The sequence below is a fragment of the Otolemur garnettii genome, unplaced genomic scaffold (assembly GCF_000181295.1).
Source record: "Otolemur garnettii isolate 467f Iridium unplaced genomic scaffold, OtoGar3 scaffold00017, whole genome shotgun sequence".
Classification (NCBI taxonomy): Eukaryota; Metazoa; Chordata; class Mammalia; order Primates; family Galagidae; genus Otolemur; species Otolemur garnettii.
The window spans coordinates 3,454,149-3,473,542 of record NW_003852412.1 but is presented as its reverse complement, the minus strand read 5'-3'; the positions used below and the strand labels follow the sequence as shown (position 1 = coordinate 3,473,542).

At 45.9% G+C, this 19,394-nt stretch overlaps 1 protein-coding gene across 1 annotated transcript; it reads left to right on the top strand.

Annotated features, from left to right (window-relative positions):
• The first annotated feature begins 793 nt into the window (after positions 1-793).
• On the top strand, positions 794-15,307 carry CD180 (CD180 molecule). Its single transcript, XM_003785881.3, has 3 exons — positions 794-1,037; positions 11,239-11,405; positions 13,156-15,307. The coding sequence occupies exons 1-3, from the start codon at positions 948-950 to the stop codon at positions 14,879-14,881; spliced, it is 1,983 nt and encodes a 660-aa protein (XP_003785929.1). The 5' UTR covers positions 794-947; the 3' UTR covers positions 14,882-15,307.
• Positions 15,308-19,394: the final 4,087 nt, after the last annotated feature.

The window sequence follows — 19,394 nt, the reverse complement described above, 5'->3', positions numbered from 1 at the left end:
CTAGCGGTCGTAGGATAACGTGATGGTGGTCGTGTCTGAAGACACTGTGAGCTCTGATACCCAGAATGGGACTCTTGGTGATGGAATGGGAGAACAGTAGCACTGAGTATCTCCTCTATGCCAGAGAAATGCCCAAATGTCCACCTTTCTTAATCACAGTGCTAGCACCACAGTGAGAGTAATTAAAATCCTGCTTCAAAGCTAATTTCTAAGACTTAGAGCCAAGGTGGGCAGCCTTAACTCTGCTGTCCCTTAGCCAGGCTCTTCTTTTTTACGTCCCCTTCTTCCTTGGGTCAGGTTGAGATGGAACAAGAGGAGATTGTACCCCAGCTGCTTTAACAGGCCTGAATCATCAGGTTGGGAGATGGAGTAAACTTCCTCCTGGGTAAAGACCAGAGCTAGGGATGCACGGCAGAGCAGGTGTACACTCAAACTTCGCCCCTCTCCTGCTCCAAGCCCTGGATCAGCAGATGCCATACCAGGGCTCAGTTCTTCTATCTGCCTTCCTGGCATGACCTGACACCTCCCCTAGTCACTCACTTAGGACAACTCAAAAAGTGGCCCCCTTGGTAAGTATAGCTTCCAGCTTAGCTGTTGGAGTTGGCCAAACCCTTGGGGCTGGCACAAAATCCATCAGAACCATCACACTGAGAGTCGGTGTGGCCAGCCTCAGAGGGCTGCACAACTGACTTCATGTTTGCCAGGAAATGTACTGGGTAATTCTGGGGGTGGGGTCCTCAGTTATTTTTGGCAAATTGAGTAGTATGCAAAAGGGACTTCCCATTTTTACAGCACAGAGTCACGGTGCTGAACAGGCAGCAGCATTTCTTGTTCCAAGATCACCCTTCTGAGCTGTTCTCTGGCTGCCAAATTGCGAGGGCCATCATAGTGTGATTCAATTTCTCAGCTCCAAGCATCAGATAAGCCCCCAGATAAGCCATCCTGTGATGGCTCTTGATGTCGGCTGCTTCCTTTTGGCTCTGCTGTGTTCTGCCAGCTGTGAAGTCATCACCTCCTTGGATCAGACGTGCATCGAGGTGAGTCGAAACTGTATGTCTCTATCCAGATTAAACTGTCCGGAAAATTTTAGATTCCACATGCAGTCCCATCTGAGCCTTGGCATCCTAATATCCACTGTCTTTAAAAGGGCAAGGGGCAGAAGGCTGAGGCAGAAGGATCCCCTGAGCCAGGAGTTGGAGGCTGCAGTGAGCTGTGTCATGCCATTGCACACTAGCCTGGGTGACAAAGTGAGATCCCGTCCCAAAAACCAAAAGGGAAGGACATAGGGGTATAGAGAATTTTTCTTTTTTGTGAGAAAGGAGCGAAAGAGCTGAGCCAGGGGATTATCTGGTAGCACTGTCCTAGGGAGGTGTATCCCTCCTCTTAAACAATAATCCCCCAAAGAATCCTGATTGGGACATAAAATATCAACAAGAGCTCAGAGCAAACTGCAGATTCCGCCCCCCGCCACCTGCCTCTCAGCATTGCAGAGCTGTTTGTTCAACCTCCCCAAAGATGGCTCCTACCCCCAAAGAGTCTGCTGGCTTCCTGCTCTCAGGGTGAGAATCAGTAAACCTGTGCCAGGTTTCAGAGCATTTAAAGATCACTCTGAGTGATCCTGGCTCCTCCTCGGCTTGGACTGCCCTCCATCTGCTTTACTAACCCACAGGAGTGAAATCTGAGCATCGAGCCAAATTGCACCTTCTGTTTTGTACCATAACAATATTTATCAACCTGTGGGAAGTTCTCGGGGGGGGGGGGAGGGAAAAGGGAAGGGCCTCAGTTTCTTGCCATCTTCTAAATGCCTCAAGCCTCTTCCCGTCTCTGACCCTGAAAGTATGTAGCACGTGGCCTGCCAGGCGAAGGCTGCAGACAGGAAGGACCCTGGGTCTTGGTGGCATGGGTGGGCTGCCTTCCCAGGCTGGGGTGGAAAGCAGAGCAAGAGGTAGGACCGGCCAGGTGGACGCAGGCCGAGACAGCACTGGGAGGTCAGCGGATGATCGGGAGAGCAGGGCAAACCAGACGGTCAAAATCATCGTGGGGATGGGCTCGGGGCAGACACGGCAGAGCCCGTCAGTCAGTATTAGGAGGGAATCAGCATTAGCCCTCGAGCAGGCGTAATGCCCAGGGGAGATAAGGCTGGGACATGTGTTCCTTTGCTTGGACCATGACAAATACCACAGACTGGGTGGCTTGAACAGCAGAAATCAATTGTCCCCCAGTTCCAGAGGCTGGCATTTCAAGATCAAGGTGCTGGCAGAGCTGGTCTCTCCTGAGCCCTTTCTCGGTGGCTCACGGAGGGCCACCCACTCTCTGGGTCCTGTCACAGCCTTTCCTCTGCATGAGTGCCCCGGTGTCTGTGTGTCCACATCACCTGTCAGATTGGACGAGGGTGTGGCTTTATGGCCTCACTCTATCCTATGCACCTCTGTGAAGACCCTGTCTCCAAATGCAGCCACATTCTGAGATACTCGGGGTTAGGGTTTCAATATACAAATGGGAAGGGAGACACAATTCAGCCTGTAACAGAAGGGGAAGGGCAAGCGAAAGGAGTTTGTTTTTTTGAAACAGAGTCTCACTCTGTTCCCTGGGTAGAGTGCCATGGCGTCATCATAGCTCACAGCAACCTCAAACTCCTGGGCTTGAGATCCTCCTGCCTCAGCCTCCTGAGTAGCTGGGACTATAGGTGCCCACCACTATGCCTGGCTAGTTTTTCTATTTTTAGTAAAGATGGGGTTTTGATCTTGCTCAGACTGGTCTTAAACTCCTGAACTCAGGTGATCCTCCCACCTCAGCCTCCCAGAGTGCTAGGATTACAGGTGTGAGACACTGTGGCCAACCCAGGGAAGGAGTCTTCTCAGCCCCTTCCTCACTCAGGTTGGAAGGTCAACGTCACACATGAGTAGGCAGCATGATAAGGGGGTAAGAGTGGGGACCCCACCCCCTCAGGGATGCTCCTGATGGGATATCACCATTAAATCCCAGCACACCGGGAAGCGGGCTGTCTTACACACCCTACTCTCAGACCTCTGAGTCCAACTCTGAGATGCCCCCGCTCCTGTGGCTGCCTGTTCTGAGGCCTTTAGTACTATTCATAGCTCAAGAGTGGCGCTCAGGGTCCCGGGGTCTCCTAGCTGGGCCTTGTGCTGCAGCGGGGGCTTCCGCACCGGATAAGCCAGCTGAGACTGAAACGTTCCAATACAACCAGCTCCCTGTGCCTTCATCTGAAAGAACTCTTGATTTTAAATGACCTTGTGGTCTATTCAATTAATAGTGGATCTTTATTTTCTTTTGCCTCTTCTATCATGTGTGAGTTCTGAGCTGCAAATTCGAAGGCAATTTATTGAGCCCTTACTGCTGTGTGAATACTAAGGAGAGAGCCGGGAGATACAAGGCTGAATAAGAACTGCTTCTGGAGGGTGAGGAAGGACTAGGCTGCAGGCGAGTGGGGTAAAAGGAGGAATGGTCACAAGAAGAAAGTTGTGACTTTGACTTAAGGGTCCAGCCCTTTCTCAAATTACCCGTTCTTGACCCTGCCCTTCCCCCTTGCTTTCCTTTCCTCTTTTGTTCTTCCCCTCAAGCATACAAAGCAAACCGCGGTTGTCTCTATGTTCATGTGACCATCATTACCTTATCAGCCTGTGAAGGAACGTCCTTCGGAAGAAGAATTGGAAAGAAATCAACTTTAGTCCAGTGAATGGTTTGCGCACCAGGAAGACGCAGGCGGAGGGTTTGGCTTTTATAGAGTGTTCCCACCCTGGCTCCCAGTCAGGTCTAATTATGCAGACGAAGGATTCAAACTTTAGTTCTAATTAGTTGATGTAGCTGAGATGTGATTGGTCACTGCAGCTGAGTCCGGATTAGTTGATAGACCTAAGCTCTGATTGGTCTGTACAGCAGAGCCCTGATTGGTTGGTTCAGGAAAGCTTTGAGAACCCCAAAGGTGTTTGCCTTTGGTGGCGGCTCAGGAGTGCTGTGTGACCTCGAGTTGGCAAATGGCTGCTTGGCTCTACTGAAAATGTAGTACTGTTTAGCCACCCAGGATCCATCCTGAAAAACTGGCTCTGTCAGGTCCACCTGTGTTCACATCACCTACCCTGCAAACAAGGTTTTTGTTTTGCTTTAAGTTTGGCAAACTTTTTGTTGAAGTCGAGCGTACATATCGGTCTTACACAAGTCTTAAGTGTGCAGTTAAGCGAATTTTAACCGAGTGAACATATGTAGCTAGCACGGGATCAAAACACGGAACATTCTCTGCACCTGGGAAGGTCCCTCATGCCTCTCACTGTCACCACCCTCCAAAAGCTCCAGCACCGTGGGTTAGTTTTGCCTGGTTTAAACTTTGTATATCAGTGCATGGGACCATGCAGTGTGTACTTTTTTGTGTCTGGTTTCTTTGGCTCAACATTAAAATTGTGAGATTTACTGATGATGTGTGCAGCCATTCTTTGTTCGTTTTTATTGCCGAATGATACTACGTTGTATTCATGAGCCTCTATTGATTTGTCCAGTCCACTGTTAATAGACATTTGTATTGTTTTCAATTTTTTAGAAGTTATGAGTGATACTGTTTTGGACATTCTTGTCTGTGTTTTTAGTAAACATACATAAATATTAGGTGCATACTTAGGAATCTATGTATTTTAAGGTAAACAAATGTTTAATAGATATTGCTAAATAGTTTTGCAACATGTTGGTGCCAGTTGACACTCATGGGTAATGTATTTGAATTCTAATTGCTCCATGGCCTCATTAATGTCTGGTATTGTTTTTAAAATGTTAGCTACTCTGATGAGTAGTGGTATTTCACTGGGGATTTTTATTTTTCTGATAATTAAACTGAGTACATTTTTATACTTTTGTTTGGCCATTTGGGTATTCTTTTTTATGTGTGTGAAGTGCCTATTGAAATCTTTTGCCCATTTTCATTTAGGTTGTCTTTTTTATTGATGTGAAGGGGTTCTTTATGTATTGTGAATATGAGTCCTTCATCAGGTTACACATATCTTCTCCCACTCTGTGGCTTGCCTTTCCATTCTCCTAACAGTATCTTTTGCTAAACTGAAGTTCTTTTTTTGGCATAGCTCAATTTATCACTTTTTTCTTTACTTTCATGGCATTTCTGTCCCATTTAAACCTTTGCCTACCCCAAGTCCACAATATATCCCATGTGTTCTTTAAGAAGCTTTTTCTTTCTATTTCTAGATTTCACATTTAGATCTATAATCTATTAATTGTATATGCATACAGGTAGGAGTCAAGATTATTTATTATTTATTTTTTGAAATAGTCTCACTACGTTGCCTGGGTAGAGTGCTGTGGCTTTATAGCTCACTGCAACCTCAAACTCTTAGGCTCAAGTGATCCTCTTGAGTCTCCCAAGTAGCTGGGACTACAGGTGCTGCCAGAACACATGGCTAGTTTTTAGAGATGGGGTTTTGCTCTTGCTCAGGCTGGTCTTGAACTCATGGGCTGAAGAAATCCACCTGCCTCAGCCTCCCAGAGTGCTAGGATTACAGGCGTGGGCCACCGCGTCCAGCTTAAGATTCATTTTTTAATAAAACTTTTTATTTGAAACCTACCCACAAGTTCAAAAAACCTTGGAGTGAACACCTGTAAACATCCCAGGTAGATTCTGCCACTGCTAAATGCTACATGTTTCTTTCTTTCTCTGCTTTTGTGTATGTGTTTATATGTGTGCATGTGTGAGATAATTTTAAAAACTAGATCCACGACCATGTCTTTGGAAGCTTACAAATAATCAAAGAATAGCTGGAATTCAGCGTTCTGTAATTTGGATTGTGGTAGCACTTTAGATGCTTTCCCACACAGTTACCTGGGAGTGTGGGCATGCCTCTCTTTTTCAGATAAGCCCATCTTGGCCATCCTGTCTCCTCAAAACCATGGTAGAAGAGAGTCCTTCAGTCCTTAGATGGAGGTTGGAGTTTGTTTAGCAGAGCTCTTTTTTGAGCAGAACTTCAAGTTCATAGACGCAAGGCTTCCCAATAGCTTAATGTAATAATGTGATGTTGTGGTGATCCAGTTACATGCCATCTCCTCTTGTTTGCTGCTGAGGTGCATTATCTCATTAATCTTCACAGTAGGCCTGCAAGGTGAGGTTATTATCTTCAATCCATAGGTGAGGAAAAGGGGAGCTCAGAGCACACAGCTTGGCAGTCTCGAGCTGGGATCTGAACCCAAGCAATCCGCTCTACAAACAGAAAACAAAGTGCACGTAATTGGAATACCCTTTGCCTCTAAGAGTCAGGTTGACAACAAAGTTGTAGGGATGTGCTCTCTTGGGAGTGTTTGTTTTGTTTTCAGAAAGCAATTGTTGCTCTGAGATTTGGCTCAAATTGCTGTCTCTTGGGGGGAGGCGTGATTAACGAGGGGAGGTTGGGGATCAGTGTCCCAGACTCTTCTTGCGTGGGAGGGCTGGCTGCTGTGTGTCAGGTACAGATGAGAAATTCAAAAAGATGGGACTAAGCACTTGAGTGAAATTCAATGAGTTCCAAATTAGAACACGTTTCAACACTGGCAAGGAGAGAAAATACTGTAGGATGAGAGGGAGTTAGAGACACAGCAGAAAGGAGCAAAATAAGATTCTGATTGAAAAAATGCAAATGAATACCTAGAGGGAAAAGCACTTGCAAATACGGAGGTAGCACTTGGGAGCTCTGTGTCAAAGGCGCAGCTCTGAGGCAGAGCTGGAGACACAGTGGATGCCAGGTCCCGGTGCACAGTGGGGTCCTGAGCAAATGCCTCTCCACTTGGAATGGCAGTGAGCACCGAGGAGTTGTCACGAATACTATGTGGCCTTGCCACAGCTCTGCTGGCTGCCTGAGTTCACATCAGGAAGGTCCTATCTGCAGTGAAGCCATCTGCAGCGCAGGAGTGAGAAAGACTTTGGTAACTGACCACAGGCTAAGCTCTAGAACAGAAGTCCTGGTTTACAGGAAAGGGTCATGTGATACTCTGGAGCGTGTAGCGGGGGTGAGTGTCTGCCTGGAAACGCAGCTGAAGCAGCTCCTGGCAGCGACCTTGCTGGTGTCTGCAGGGACCCGGCGTTGTTCTTCTGCGCCCTGTCCTTTCTTTCGTTCTCTGTTGCATTATCAGCCTGCTGCACGGGGACCCTGTGCTGTGCTACCAGAACTTACTCTCAACATAGACTGTGATACATCTCCACTGGGACACAGACCCAGCCTTACAACAAAATGTTTCTACCCAAAATGCCTAACCTGAATCAAACCATGAGGAAACATATAAACTGATAAGGAGCAAAGTTCTGTGAAATATGAGCCTGTGTGCTTCAAAAAATATCCATGTCCTAAAAGACAATCAAAGGCTGAAGCACTATTCTCAGATTGGAAGGAGTCTAAGGAGATAATGACAACTAGTGCAACGTGCGATCCTGGACTGAAAATACAAAATTACTATAAAGGACAATGTTGGGATAATTGGCAAAATCTGAATACAGACTGTGTGTTGGATAATAACATTATACTGCTGTTAGGTATTCTGAATTTGATAATGGCACTGCGGTTGTATAAAAGAATGTCCTTGTTCTTAGAAGATACAAAGTGAGGTACTTAGGGCTTTAGGGTCGCGATGTCAGTAATTAACTCTTAGTCAAAAAGAATGAGAACAATGGTGTATGCCTGTGTGCTTCCTGTCTGAAAAAATGCAACTGACTAAAAACAATCTAAAGCCTCTTAGATGACTCCAGAAGACAGGGTGCCCTGGCGTCCCCATCCTCACGGCAGTATTGATTATATAATGTAATTGTGGCTTTAAAAGCTAAAAGGGAGGGGCTGCATGTGCTCTGAGCCCCTCCAGAGAAGACATCCTCTGAAACGCATTTGGTTTTTAAATTCTCTCATCAGCTGCATTTCTTGCCACCTGCCTCTCTCTCTCCTAAGAATCAAGGGCAGAGGATCCACTGCCATCTTCACCCAACTGGAGATTACTTCATGTGATGGCACAAGGCTCGCGGAGGGCTTCTTGAGCCTCCATGGTAGTGTCACACTGCTTCTCAGTGGTGCTGGGTGGAGAGCAGCCGGCTATTTCGCTTACCTGCTTTCCATTTTCAAGGAGCTCCCCAGGCCTCTGGCTCAGTAGAGCTCCTCCCGGATTCTTAACCTTCTGAATCACATTTGAGCAGTAAAGTGCTTAGTAAAGCACACAAGAGGCTGAGCCGCGGAATAATTTAGGAGTCACGGGCACTTATATATTCAGGAGAAGGAGGGAATTGGCAACGTGAAGCCTTTTGCTAAAGGGCCAGAGTAGAGCAAGACGAATCGAGGAAGTCCCTTTTCTCCAACCGTATGTGACATCAGTTACGCCCATGGAGACCAGAAAAGAAAAATGTCTCCTCCAAGCTAATCGCCACCTTGGCTGCTGCATATACATGTTCTCTCTGGCTCGTCCATATTCATGGGCCCTGAGGAGAAGTCTGGCAACATGTGGGTTTTTCTTTTTTTCCCACCAGTCAGCTAAATCTAAGTTTTAAATGCAAAATGTGCATTTCAAGGACATTATGTGGATTTGTGGCAGTGCCTGAAGGACGTTGGGTCTATAAAACAAAGAATGAATTACAAGGAAATATAAATATGGCATTTTTATCAGTGATGGTTATAATATTTTCACATTATTGAAGAAAACTGGTGGCTTTCTGTAGATGAGCAAGCTCACTGCAGCTACGAAAAGTGCACCACTAAGTGGAAATTGGAACAAGAGAAGCAAGAAGCCATTACAGTGGCAACATCTCCGAAGCCTCCCACCTCAGGGCGAAGGAGGATGGATGCAGTTCTGTTTCCAGCTAAGCAGCCACCGAGCGGGGAGTTTGATTGGGTAGGTCTTTTCCAGGCCAGCACAGCCTCCGGTGAGCCTGGGTGTCAGGGAAAGGCAAGAGCTGGAATGTTGGGTAAAGGGGCCCAGAGATGATCTAGGAGCTGGCCCAGGGTCCTTGAAAATCTGTATCCTTTTGTCTCCAAGGGGACTGTCTCAGTTTTCTGCTGCTATAACAGAATAACACAGACTAGGTAATTTACAAAGAAAAGTAACTTATTTCTCACTGTTCTGCAAGCTGGGAAATCCAAGGGCATGGTGCCGGCATCTGGTGAGGGCATTCTTACTGCATTTTTTCCATAAGGAATATAGAAGTAAGTACAGGAGACAGAGAGAATGGATAAAGGCCAAATACCTCATTTCATCAGGAGCCCACTCCTGTGATGACAACAGTAATCTATTCATGAGGGCAGGGCCTTCATGAACCAATCACCTCCCAAAGGCCATGTCTCTTACAACTGTTTCAAAGGCAATTAAATTTTCAATACTTGAACTTGGAGGACATATTCAAACCATAGCCAACTCTTCCCTGTGAGGTCATTTCTTTCTTAGGACCCTCCCTGGGCAAAATACACTCCACCAGATTTCCCTATCTCCCCCACTATCCTTCATCTTAAAGCGCCATCCAGATAAACTATGACTCCACAGTTCTAACCAACCACTCCTAAGCTATGACTTGTGTTAGGGCATCTAACAGGCAGTGATTGGAAGACTTCTAAATGCTTGACCGTCCTGGGGCACAGGAAGAGGAAATTTTCTCTACTTACCTGCAGGGCTGTGCCCAAATGCTTGGGTCTGCTATCAACCACCCGCAAATGCAGAGCCCCACATTAATTCATACAAGACCACAAGGCCTAAGTTCTGTGTCACCTTGCTAACTTTTTAAACCATTGTATTAAGAAAAATGTTTTAACATGCATAAAAGTAGTTAGCAGAAAGTTCCTTCATGTATGAGTGTTCCTCCAGAACATGAGAGGGTCTGCGCAGAACCAGGGCGGGGGTGAGGGTCCCCAAGAAAGTAGAGGAGGCAGGCCAGGAACAAGGAAAGACTTGGTTTTTTTTTTTGGAGACAGTCTCACTTTGTTTCCCTGGGTAGAGGACCATGGTGTCATAGCTCACAGCAACCTCAGTCTTTTGGAGTCAAGCCATCCTCTTGCTTCAGCTTCCTGAGTAGCTGGGACTATAGGCACCCAACAGAATGCCCTGCTAATTTTAGAGACGGGGTCTTACTCTGGCTCAGGCTGGTCTCAAACTTGTGAGCTCAGGCAATCCGCCAGACACCTCAGCCTCCCAGAGTGCTAGGATTACAGGCATGAGCCACTACACTCGGCCAGAAAGACTTTAATAGAGGAGAAAGGAGAATGGAGCCTGACCAGTATCAGCTTGACTCTCTGCAGTTGCAAAAGGCTTTTACCAGCCTCATCAGTATAGCTGGAATATGGCAGTGAGTGGTACCCTCCACTCCAGGGTCTTCTCTAGAGCGAGTGTGGATTATGGGCAAACCTTCAGGGTCAGGATATGGGTAGGGTGTTTCCAGAAACTCTGGCCTTGAGGCACTCCAGGAATCTGGGAAGGGGATTGCTGGGTTCTGACTTGATTTTCTTTTTTGCTTTTTGAGACAGAGTCTCAAGCTGTCACCCTAGGTAGAGTGCAGGTGTCACAGCTCGCAGAAATCTCAAACTCTTGGGCTTAAGCAAGTCTCTTGCCTCAGCCTCCCAATTAGCTGGGACTACAGGCACCTGCCATAATGTCTAGCTATTTTTTGTTGTTGTTGCAGTTGTGCAGTTGTCATTGTTTTTTTTTTTTTTTTTTTAAGCTGGCCCAGTCCAGGTTTGAACTGGCTACCCTTGGTGTATGTGGCTGGTGCCCTACTCACTGAGCTACGGGTACCACTCTAACCTGATTTCCTAAAGTGGCTGTGCTCCTGTCAGGATTAGGAGAATGCTTTTCCCACACTACATTCAGCGACTGTTGGTGTTTGCCTACTAATGTCATCTGTCAGTTCCTCTCCTCCTTTATGAATTAACAAAATTCACAATTCCCTGAATTCATAATCCTACTATGTATATTGTTTTACGCTCTGCCCTCTGCCGTTTCCACCTTGCTGTATATCCTGGACGTGACTTCATAGGAATGCGTAGAGATCTCTCTCATTCTTTCTTCAGCTGCAGAAGATTCTACATTCTGAAGACACCACAGTTTGTTTAACTAGTCATATTGATGAATAGTCTGGTTGTCACCAACCTTTCACTATTACAAACAAATACTATCATGAATCTTACGCATAAATCATTTTGTGGTTTTTGTGTATATTTGGTATATATTAGTAGGAACGGGATTGCTGCTCAAATTATGAAGTCGAATATTAATGGACATTGTTTCTCCCATTAGGAAGAAGCCAACAGAACGTATAACTGTGAAAATCTGGGTCTCAGAGAAATTCCTGACACACTCTCAAATGCAACAGAAATTTTGGATTTCAGCTTTAATTTTCTGCCTACAATTCAAAACGGAACCTTCAGCAGACTCATAAATCTTACCTTTTTGGATTTGACAAGGTCCGTATCTGAGTTCCTTGTACACTCTTGGCTATTTTACTTAAGTAACAACACAACATGTTCTGTTTATTTGCAAGATCTTCTTTGGGGGCCCAGAGACGACCTGTTCATCCAGCATGTTTACACTGTCCCATAAAATGGTTTTATGAGGGTGAAATAGCATTTAAATAAATACCAATCAGCGGAAGGAAAAATGGATCGTTTTCAAGCTAGTTGTGTCAATAGTGCTATTTAAGAAGCGCTCAAGGATATTGGTAACAAAAAAAAATAATTTTACACTAAATCAGATGGCAAACTATACTACAGTTTAGCATAGTTTATTATTGGGTGATATAAGACAAATTTATAGGAGAAACACAGATACGATCTCCTAACTTTTTCCCCATAAAAATTGGATAAAGAGGGCGGCACCTGTGGCTCAAAGGAGTAGGGCGCCGGCCCCATACACCAGAGGTGGTGGGTTCAAACCCAGCCCTGGCCAAAAACTGCCAAAAAAAAAAAAAAAATTTTTGGATAAAGAATTTCCATGTTTTAATGGTAGAATCAGGATCCACATTCTGAATCCTGGTGTTTGAGAACCAGGTGGCAGAAGTATTACAAGAAAACACTGTGCAGAGTGTATGTGTGTGAAGACAGGAAGGGGCTCTGCATACAGAGCCCCTTTCTAATTCCTCTGTTATTATTATTTTTTTTACTTCAACTTAAACTTCTCCAACTTAAACTTCTGCAAAGGAGAACATTCATGTCCACAGTGTGCTTCATCTTTATGACCAGCACTGCCAGGTGGCTATGGTGAATATGACCAGCCAGCTCATGGTTAAGTGAGGAAATCAGCTGTGTGTGTGTGTAAACCAGGATTCTTAGGTGCAATACCAGGATTGTTTTCTCTGAACTTTTTTTTTTTTGAGATAGGATCTCTCTCTGTAGCCCTGGGTAGACTGCAGTGGCATCATCATAGCTCACAGCAACTCCTGGGTTCAAGTGATCCTCCTGCCTCAGTCTCCATAGTAGCTGGGACTGCAGGTGCCCACCACCACACCTGACTAACTTTTCTATTTTAGTAAAGATGGGGTCTCACTCTTGCTCAGGTTTGTCTTAAACACCTGAGCTCAAGCAATACTCCTGCCTTGGCCTTTCAAGGTGCAAGGATTACAGGTGTGAGTCACTGTGCCCGGCCATCTCTATACAGGTGTGACCACTGTGCCCAGCCATCTCTGAATCTCCTGTGTTTTCCAGTTCTACAGAGAATTTTCACATATACCTTTCAACTCATAGAACTTATACAACGTAGCCATTATTTCTATATTCATAGATGAAAATGCACAGTTTGAGAGAAGTTCTAACTTGCCCAGGATGGTTCAGATTCTTAGATTCATATGTTATATATCACATATGATCTGTTATGCATTACGTACATTTTGTATTACTTAAAATAGTAAATAATAGTTTGATTTTGTCCATAAGCAAACCACTTGTTGTTGCATAGAATATAGGCACAAACCTCTGAATGTTCAATTTAATGGGAAAAGCTGTTTAAAAAAAATTCTAGATCAGTGTTCAGAAGTGAGACTACTCATTAATTAATTCCACAGGCCATCTGTTGGTACTGAAGGAAATTTTCATGTTTGATTTTGAATAATAATCAGTTTTTACAGTATCTTAAAGATGGCCTTGTTAATGCATATCACTGTGACAGGGTTTTTCCCTTTTTCCCAATTAATTATTATTAAATACTGTTACTTTTTTCAAGATGCCAGATTAACTTGATACATGAAGACACTTTTGAAAGCCATCGTCAACTGAGCACTCTTGTGTTAACTGGAAATCCCCTGATATTCATGGCAGAAACAGCACTTAATGGGCCCAAGACCCTGAAGCATCTTTTCCTAATTCAAACAGGAATATCCAATCTCCAATTTATTCCAGCAGACAATCTGGAAAACCTGGAAAGTTTATATCTTGGAAGCAACCAAATTTCCTCTATCAAGTTTCCAAAAGACTTCCCCACACAGAATCTGAAAGTTTTGGATTTTCAGAACAATGCTATCCACTACCTCTCTAGGGAAGACTTGAATTCTGTGGAGTCCACCGACTTGAGCCTTAACTTCAATGGCAATGACATCAAAGGTATTGAGCCTGGGGCTTTCAGTTCAAGAGTCTTCCAGAGCTTGAACTTTGGAGGGACTTCTAACTTGTCTGTCATATTCAATGGTCTGCAGAACTCTACGACTCAGTCCCTCTGGCTGGGGGCATTTGAGGACACTTCCAACCAAGACATTAGTTCTGCCATGCTCAAGGGACTCTGTGACATGTCTGTTGGGAGCCTCAACCTGCAGAAAAACCATTTCTCTGACTTCACAGCCTCCACGTTTCAGTGCCTCACCCGACTCTGGGAATTGGATCTGACGGCAACTCACTTGAAAGAGTTACCTTCCAGCATTGAGCATATGAACTTGCTCAAGAGATTAGTTCTCAGTGGAAATAAGTTTGACGAGTTGTGTCAAATCAATGCCACCAATTTCTCCTCCCTTACACACCTCTATATCAAGGGCAACCAGAAGAAACTTCACCTTGGTGCTGCCTGTTTGGAAAAACTAAAGAATCTTCAGAAACTTGATTTAAGCCATGATGACATAGAGGATCCTGACTGCTGCAACCCACAGCTCAAAGGTCTGATCCACTTGCAGAGCCTGAACCTGAGCTACAACGCACCCCTGGGTCTCCAGAGTCAGGCCTTCAGAGAATGTCCTAGGCTAGAAATCCTGGACTTGGCATTTACCCACTTACACGTTGATGCTTCACGAAGTCCTTTCCAAGACCTCCATTTCCTGAGGGTTCTGAACCTCTCCCACTGCGCCCTTGATACCAGCAATCGGCATCTTCTAGCAGGCCTGGCAGATCTCCAGTATCTGGATTTCAGCGGGAACCGCTTTCCGGGTAGGACTATCCCAAAGACCAACCTGCTGCAGACAGTGGGCAGCGTGGAGATCCTGATTTTATCCTCCTGTGACCTCCTTTCCATTGAGCCTCACGCCTTCCACAGCCTTGGAAATATAAGTCACATCGACTTAAGCCACAACAGCCTGACCCATGACAGCATCAATTCTCTGAGTCACCTTAAGGAGATCTACCTCAATCTGGCAGCCAACAACATTGGCATCATCCCTGCCCATCTCCTGCCCGTTTTGTCCCAGCAGAGTACCATTAATTTAAGCCAAAACCCCCTGGACTGCACTTGTTCCAATGTTCGTTTCTTAACATGGTACAAAGAAAACCTGCAGAAACTTGAGAGCTTGGAGGGGACTGTGTGTGCAAACCCCCCGGCTCTGAGGGGAGTGGAGCTGTCTGCTGTCCAGCTCTCCTGTGGGATGACCGTCTTGGGCATCTTCTTTCTCATAGTATTTTTATTCTTGTTCACCATTCTGCTCATTTTTGCAGCTCAATACATTCTCAGGTGGAAATACCAACACATTTAGTGCTGAGGGTTTGCAGAGAAGGCAAGTAGATGTGTTTAGCAAAATGGCTCTAAGGGAAGGAATCCATGTGCTGGTGGCCGGGCTCTTCAGAGTGGTTCCTAAAGCTGGGCAAGGTCTCCGTGGGCTTTCCCAACCTTCTCACCCCTGTAAATCCCTAAGCTAATGAGCCTCCTTGGCAGGTCCCCGACTAGGGCCAGAGGGTCATACGCTGCTGTGATAGGCGCAGAGCCACTTCCTCACATTGAACAGAGGGGACGGGGACAGGCTGTGTCAGGGACAGCCTACAGGGAGGCCACCCCCTTCCACTCACCGACAACCCTCCCAGCACCACACACACTGTCTCTGCATCCCCTGACCCCTACGGGTGACCAGCAGCCTCCACAATTTGGCAGTCGGAGGCCACTGCCCTGCCCACCACCTCCTGCAGGGTGCTTGCCTCTGGGTTCTCATAATGTAGCTATTTGGGAAACTTAGTTTGGAGCAAAGTGTTTATTTTAAATGAGAAAAAGAAAAATAAGATATATTTAAAAGACTGAGAAAAGAAGCTTGCTATCACACAGGCTCCCTTAATGTCCAAGTCTCTATAATGCCCCCGAGGGTGCAAACAGCTACAAAAAGAAAGGATCCCTCTGCCCTCCGAGGTGTAGGATTCCTGCCACTTTTCCTTCAGTTACTTCAGAACCCAGGAGACTCCCTCTACCTCTCTGCTGTCTCCCACTTCTGTTACAGACCCACCTTACAGGTGGGCCCTGGTCCAAATGCTCTTCTCATTTGGGGCTCTGGCTTTAGAAGCCTCTTCCCCATAGGAACCATGAGATAAATGGTGTTTCAGGTTCCAGGCTGGCACTCAAAGGCTCACTTAGCGCAGAGATAGGGTGACCAGACGTCCCGATTTTTAACAATTTGTCCCACGTCCCACGGCATTTTTAAAAAGTCCTGATTTTTGGAAAGAATGCACCAAGGGGCAGGAGAACAGGAAGGGAGTATACGGTTTTCGGCTGCCATGTGGCTATTTCGCCAAAATATGAGTTTTATATTATTTTTGTTAATTTTATAATGTTAAACTGTAATAATAACAAATAATTGTTGACAAGTGATTATTGAGAACTGCTTATCAAAGTTTGCATTGTTGTCAGGCCCTGCCCTGCCCTGTCCCCTGCCCCCCTCCCGCCTTACCCCCCCCTCCCCATGTTGTCCTGCTTTACAAATGTTAAAATCTGGTCACCCTACACAGAGAGCATTTGAGATCGCATCTCTACAATGAGGAGTGGTGGAAGAAGACACCCTGCATTCTAGCTACTGGGAGCACAGTGCGGCTGGCTGGGTCAAAAGCAGGTTCTACTGAGGCTGGGGGTGTCAGCGAAGGCTGTACCAGTGACAGACAGAAGACAGACCACCGTTCAGACAGACAAAAAGCAGTGTCATAACTTAGGCCACAGTTAAAAGGTCAAAAGGGTCACAGTCATGTAGGTTGGTGTCTTCTGAAGTCTGGAATGCTAGACAGGTTTGCTGGGAGTACCCGGCCCCAGGTGTTACATTGATAAGGCCTGGGGTAAGTTCTGTAATCAACTTTAGGTTAGACATAGAGATGGTTACTTACCATTATGAAAGTCTGATTGGCTTTCTAGGCTCTCAGGCTGAACTAGAAGTTGGTCAGCTTTGATGGTCAATCAGAATTGATTAGCTCTTAGGTGGAGGGCACAATAGTGGGAGATCAGGACAGAGTGGAAACTTGGGAGCCAGCCCTCCGGTCTCTTCTTTACCCCAGAAAAGCAAGGCAGGAAGGGGGACAGCAGTGGCCTGGCCTCTCCCTTGCTCAGGGGTCTCAGGCCTTTGTACTGGCTCTTTTCTTTGCCTGGCAGTCTCTGTCATCAGTGTCCAAATGGCTAGTTCCTTTGTATCCCTGAGATTTCAGTGCTAATATGTTTTCTGAGCTAGAGCTCTTCCCTGACTTCGTCAGCCCAAACCAACCTCGAGCCAGGCCCCGGTCACTCTCAGAGCACCTTGTTTTACTGTCTCATAATGATTCCCATCTTCCTCACCTGTTGAAACTTGTTTGTCTTCTCCTGTCTCCATGACATTAGTTCATCCAGCAGTATCCTAGAACATTCCTGGGACATAGCAAGAACTCAATATAGTTTTGATCATTGCTGGCATGTGGCCTGGCATCTGACCCCAGAGCCCTTATCAGCTCCTGGTCCTGCCACCATGCCCATTCCAACCTCCCTTAGCATTGCCCATTTCCTGGGCCTCCTGTGGGTTTCCCACCAGTACCCCATAGGGAAATCTTACAGAAAAGGATCCCTGAGCCTCACCCCCCACTATTGGGATTCTGGTGAACTGAGGCTGGCTCTGGCTTACCAGCCATAGGGTCTTATGTAAGATCCTCCTTGTTTGTTTGTTTGTTTTTTTTTCCAAGACAGAATCTTACATTGTAGTCCTGGGCAGAGTGCTGTGGCATCATAGCTCACAGCAATTTCAAACTCTTGGGCTTAAACCATCCTCTTGCCTCAGCCTCTCAAGTAGCTGGGACGACAGGTGCCTGCCCATTATGCCTAGCTAAAATATTTTAAGTAAAGATGGTGTCTTGCTCTTGCTCAGGCTGGTCTCCAACTCCTGAGCTCAAGCAATCCACCCACCTCAGCCTTCCAAAATGTTAGGATGCCGGCCTGAGGCGCTGCTCCTGGCTGATCCTCCCTGTTCCTAATGATAGTTTATTCTTCTTACTTCTCCCATCTCAGAATGCAGAAGGTCCCCACTCTAGGAATCCAGTCTCAGACACCATCTCCCTGTCGAGTCTCTGGGTGTTCTGCCAAATGTAAGCTCTTCCCGGCCTTCGGATTGAAGCTGCAGATGGGAAATACTAATTGCTGATCTACCAGCCCCTAGACACTGCCCTCCACAATACTTCACATGTAACTTGGAAAAACAAAAACATTCTATAGAAGAGTCTCTGATGTGGATTGCATCGTGCTAATGACGACAGGGTCTGCTGCCCTAGCAGGGCACAACTGCCCGTCGTGCTTTCATTCCTCAGGCTGCTCTCATCCACGAGAGCCACCTGCCACCCCATAACTGCGTGCTGATCTAAGGCTTTGTGACAGCTTCTCTGTTTTAAGCAACAGTAAATTCACCTCCCCAAAGTCAGAAAGGGAGCTTTTTGATGGCTGCTGTCAATTTTATTGCTTTATCCTGGTTACTAGGATAGAATCTGCAGACATGGTGTGTTTATTGGTTTTATGTATTGCGTGTTGTTGCTGTTCTGACAAGTTACTCCTATAAAAATGTGTTATTATTGCGTGATGTAGCTCAGTGAGCTGACCCTGCATTTCAAAGTGTACTGAAGCAAATAGCACTGAAGTCCATAAAAGCTGACTGGCCTCCATCACGGAGGACTCTGCGTGAGCGGCAGCCCTGCACTCTGGGAGAGAATTACACCCTTCCCTCTGCCAGCAACCTCTGCCTTTAACTGAGCACAGCATGGCCGCCAGCACAGGCACTATCTGTAAAATTCCCAGACAGGAAACCATCGTATCGTTCCACTTGTGCAACTCTCCAATAAGTGTCATTTGTAATTTTGAAGTTTACAAAGTATACAATAATTTTTTTTTTTTTACAATAAATGGCTTTTAAATGTTTTCTTATATCCATGTAAGATGCAAGAGGGGTGGCTAACAATATTTGCCCTGAATACTGAAGAGAAACTTGGATGACAGTGAAAGAGGGTGTGGTTAGTTCTAAGTAAGACATGACTGGGGTTCCTGATGTTGGGCTGGAGTCAGTTGCCTGACAGGTTAAGAGTGTATCAAAGCGGGTTTAATACCAAGATGACAAGGGAGTTCTTTACAAAACAGATTCCCATTCTATAGATATTGTGATTCTGTTAGACTGGGTTTGGCCTTGGATTTGCACCAAATGATTTTATGTAAAATCCTTCTTTCCCTAATCTTAATTTTATCAGCCAGTAGCAGAAACACATGGGAGGCTCCAGGAGTCCAGTGAGCTGAAGAAATGCTCCATGCCCCATTAAGAGGACGGTTCCTAACCGAATGGGAAGAAGTGCTAAGGAGCCCTCAGCCAAGGTCGGAGCCTCATGGGTAGGCGGGTTGGGAGTCTCTCTGCTCTCACTGCCAGACTCCAAGGCTCTTCTCACCCATCCCACCCACTCCCACTGTCTCCAGTGTCTTTACAATTTGAACTCACATATTGAAAATTGTGGGACTTGAAAAAGAAAAGCATCAACAGATTATTTTTAAAAGCTGTCATTGCTCACAAAAGATTAAGCAGTGTAGTTCTTTTTTTTTTTTTTTTTTTTTGCAGTTTTTGGCTGGGGCTGGGTTTGAACCTGCCACCTCCGGCATATGGGACCAGTACCCTACTTTTTTGAGCCACAAGCACTGCCCTGAGCAGTGCAGTTCTTTGAACACCCTCTGCACACTCACCCCATCCCTGGTTAGTGTTCTCTGAGCACCTGCCTGGTGAAGATGTGGTGCTGAATCCTGCCACGGTCAGC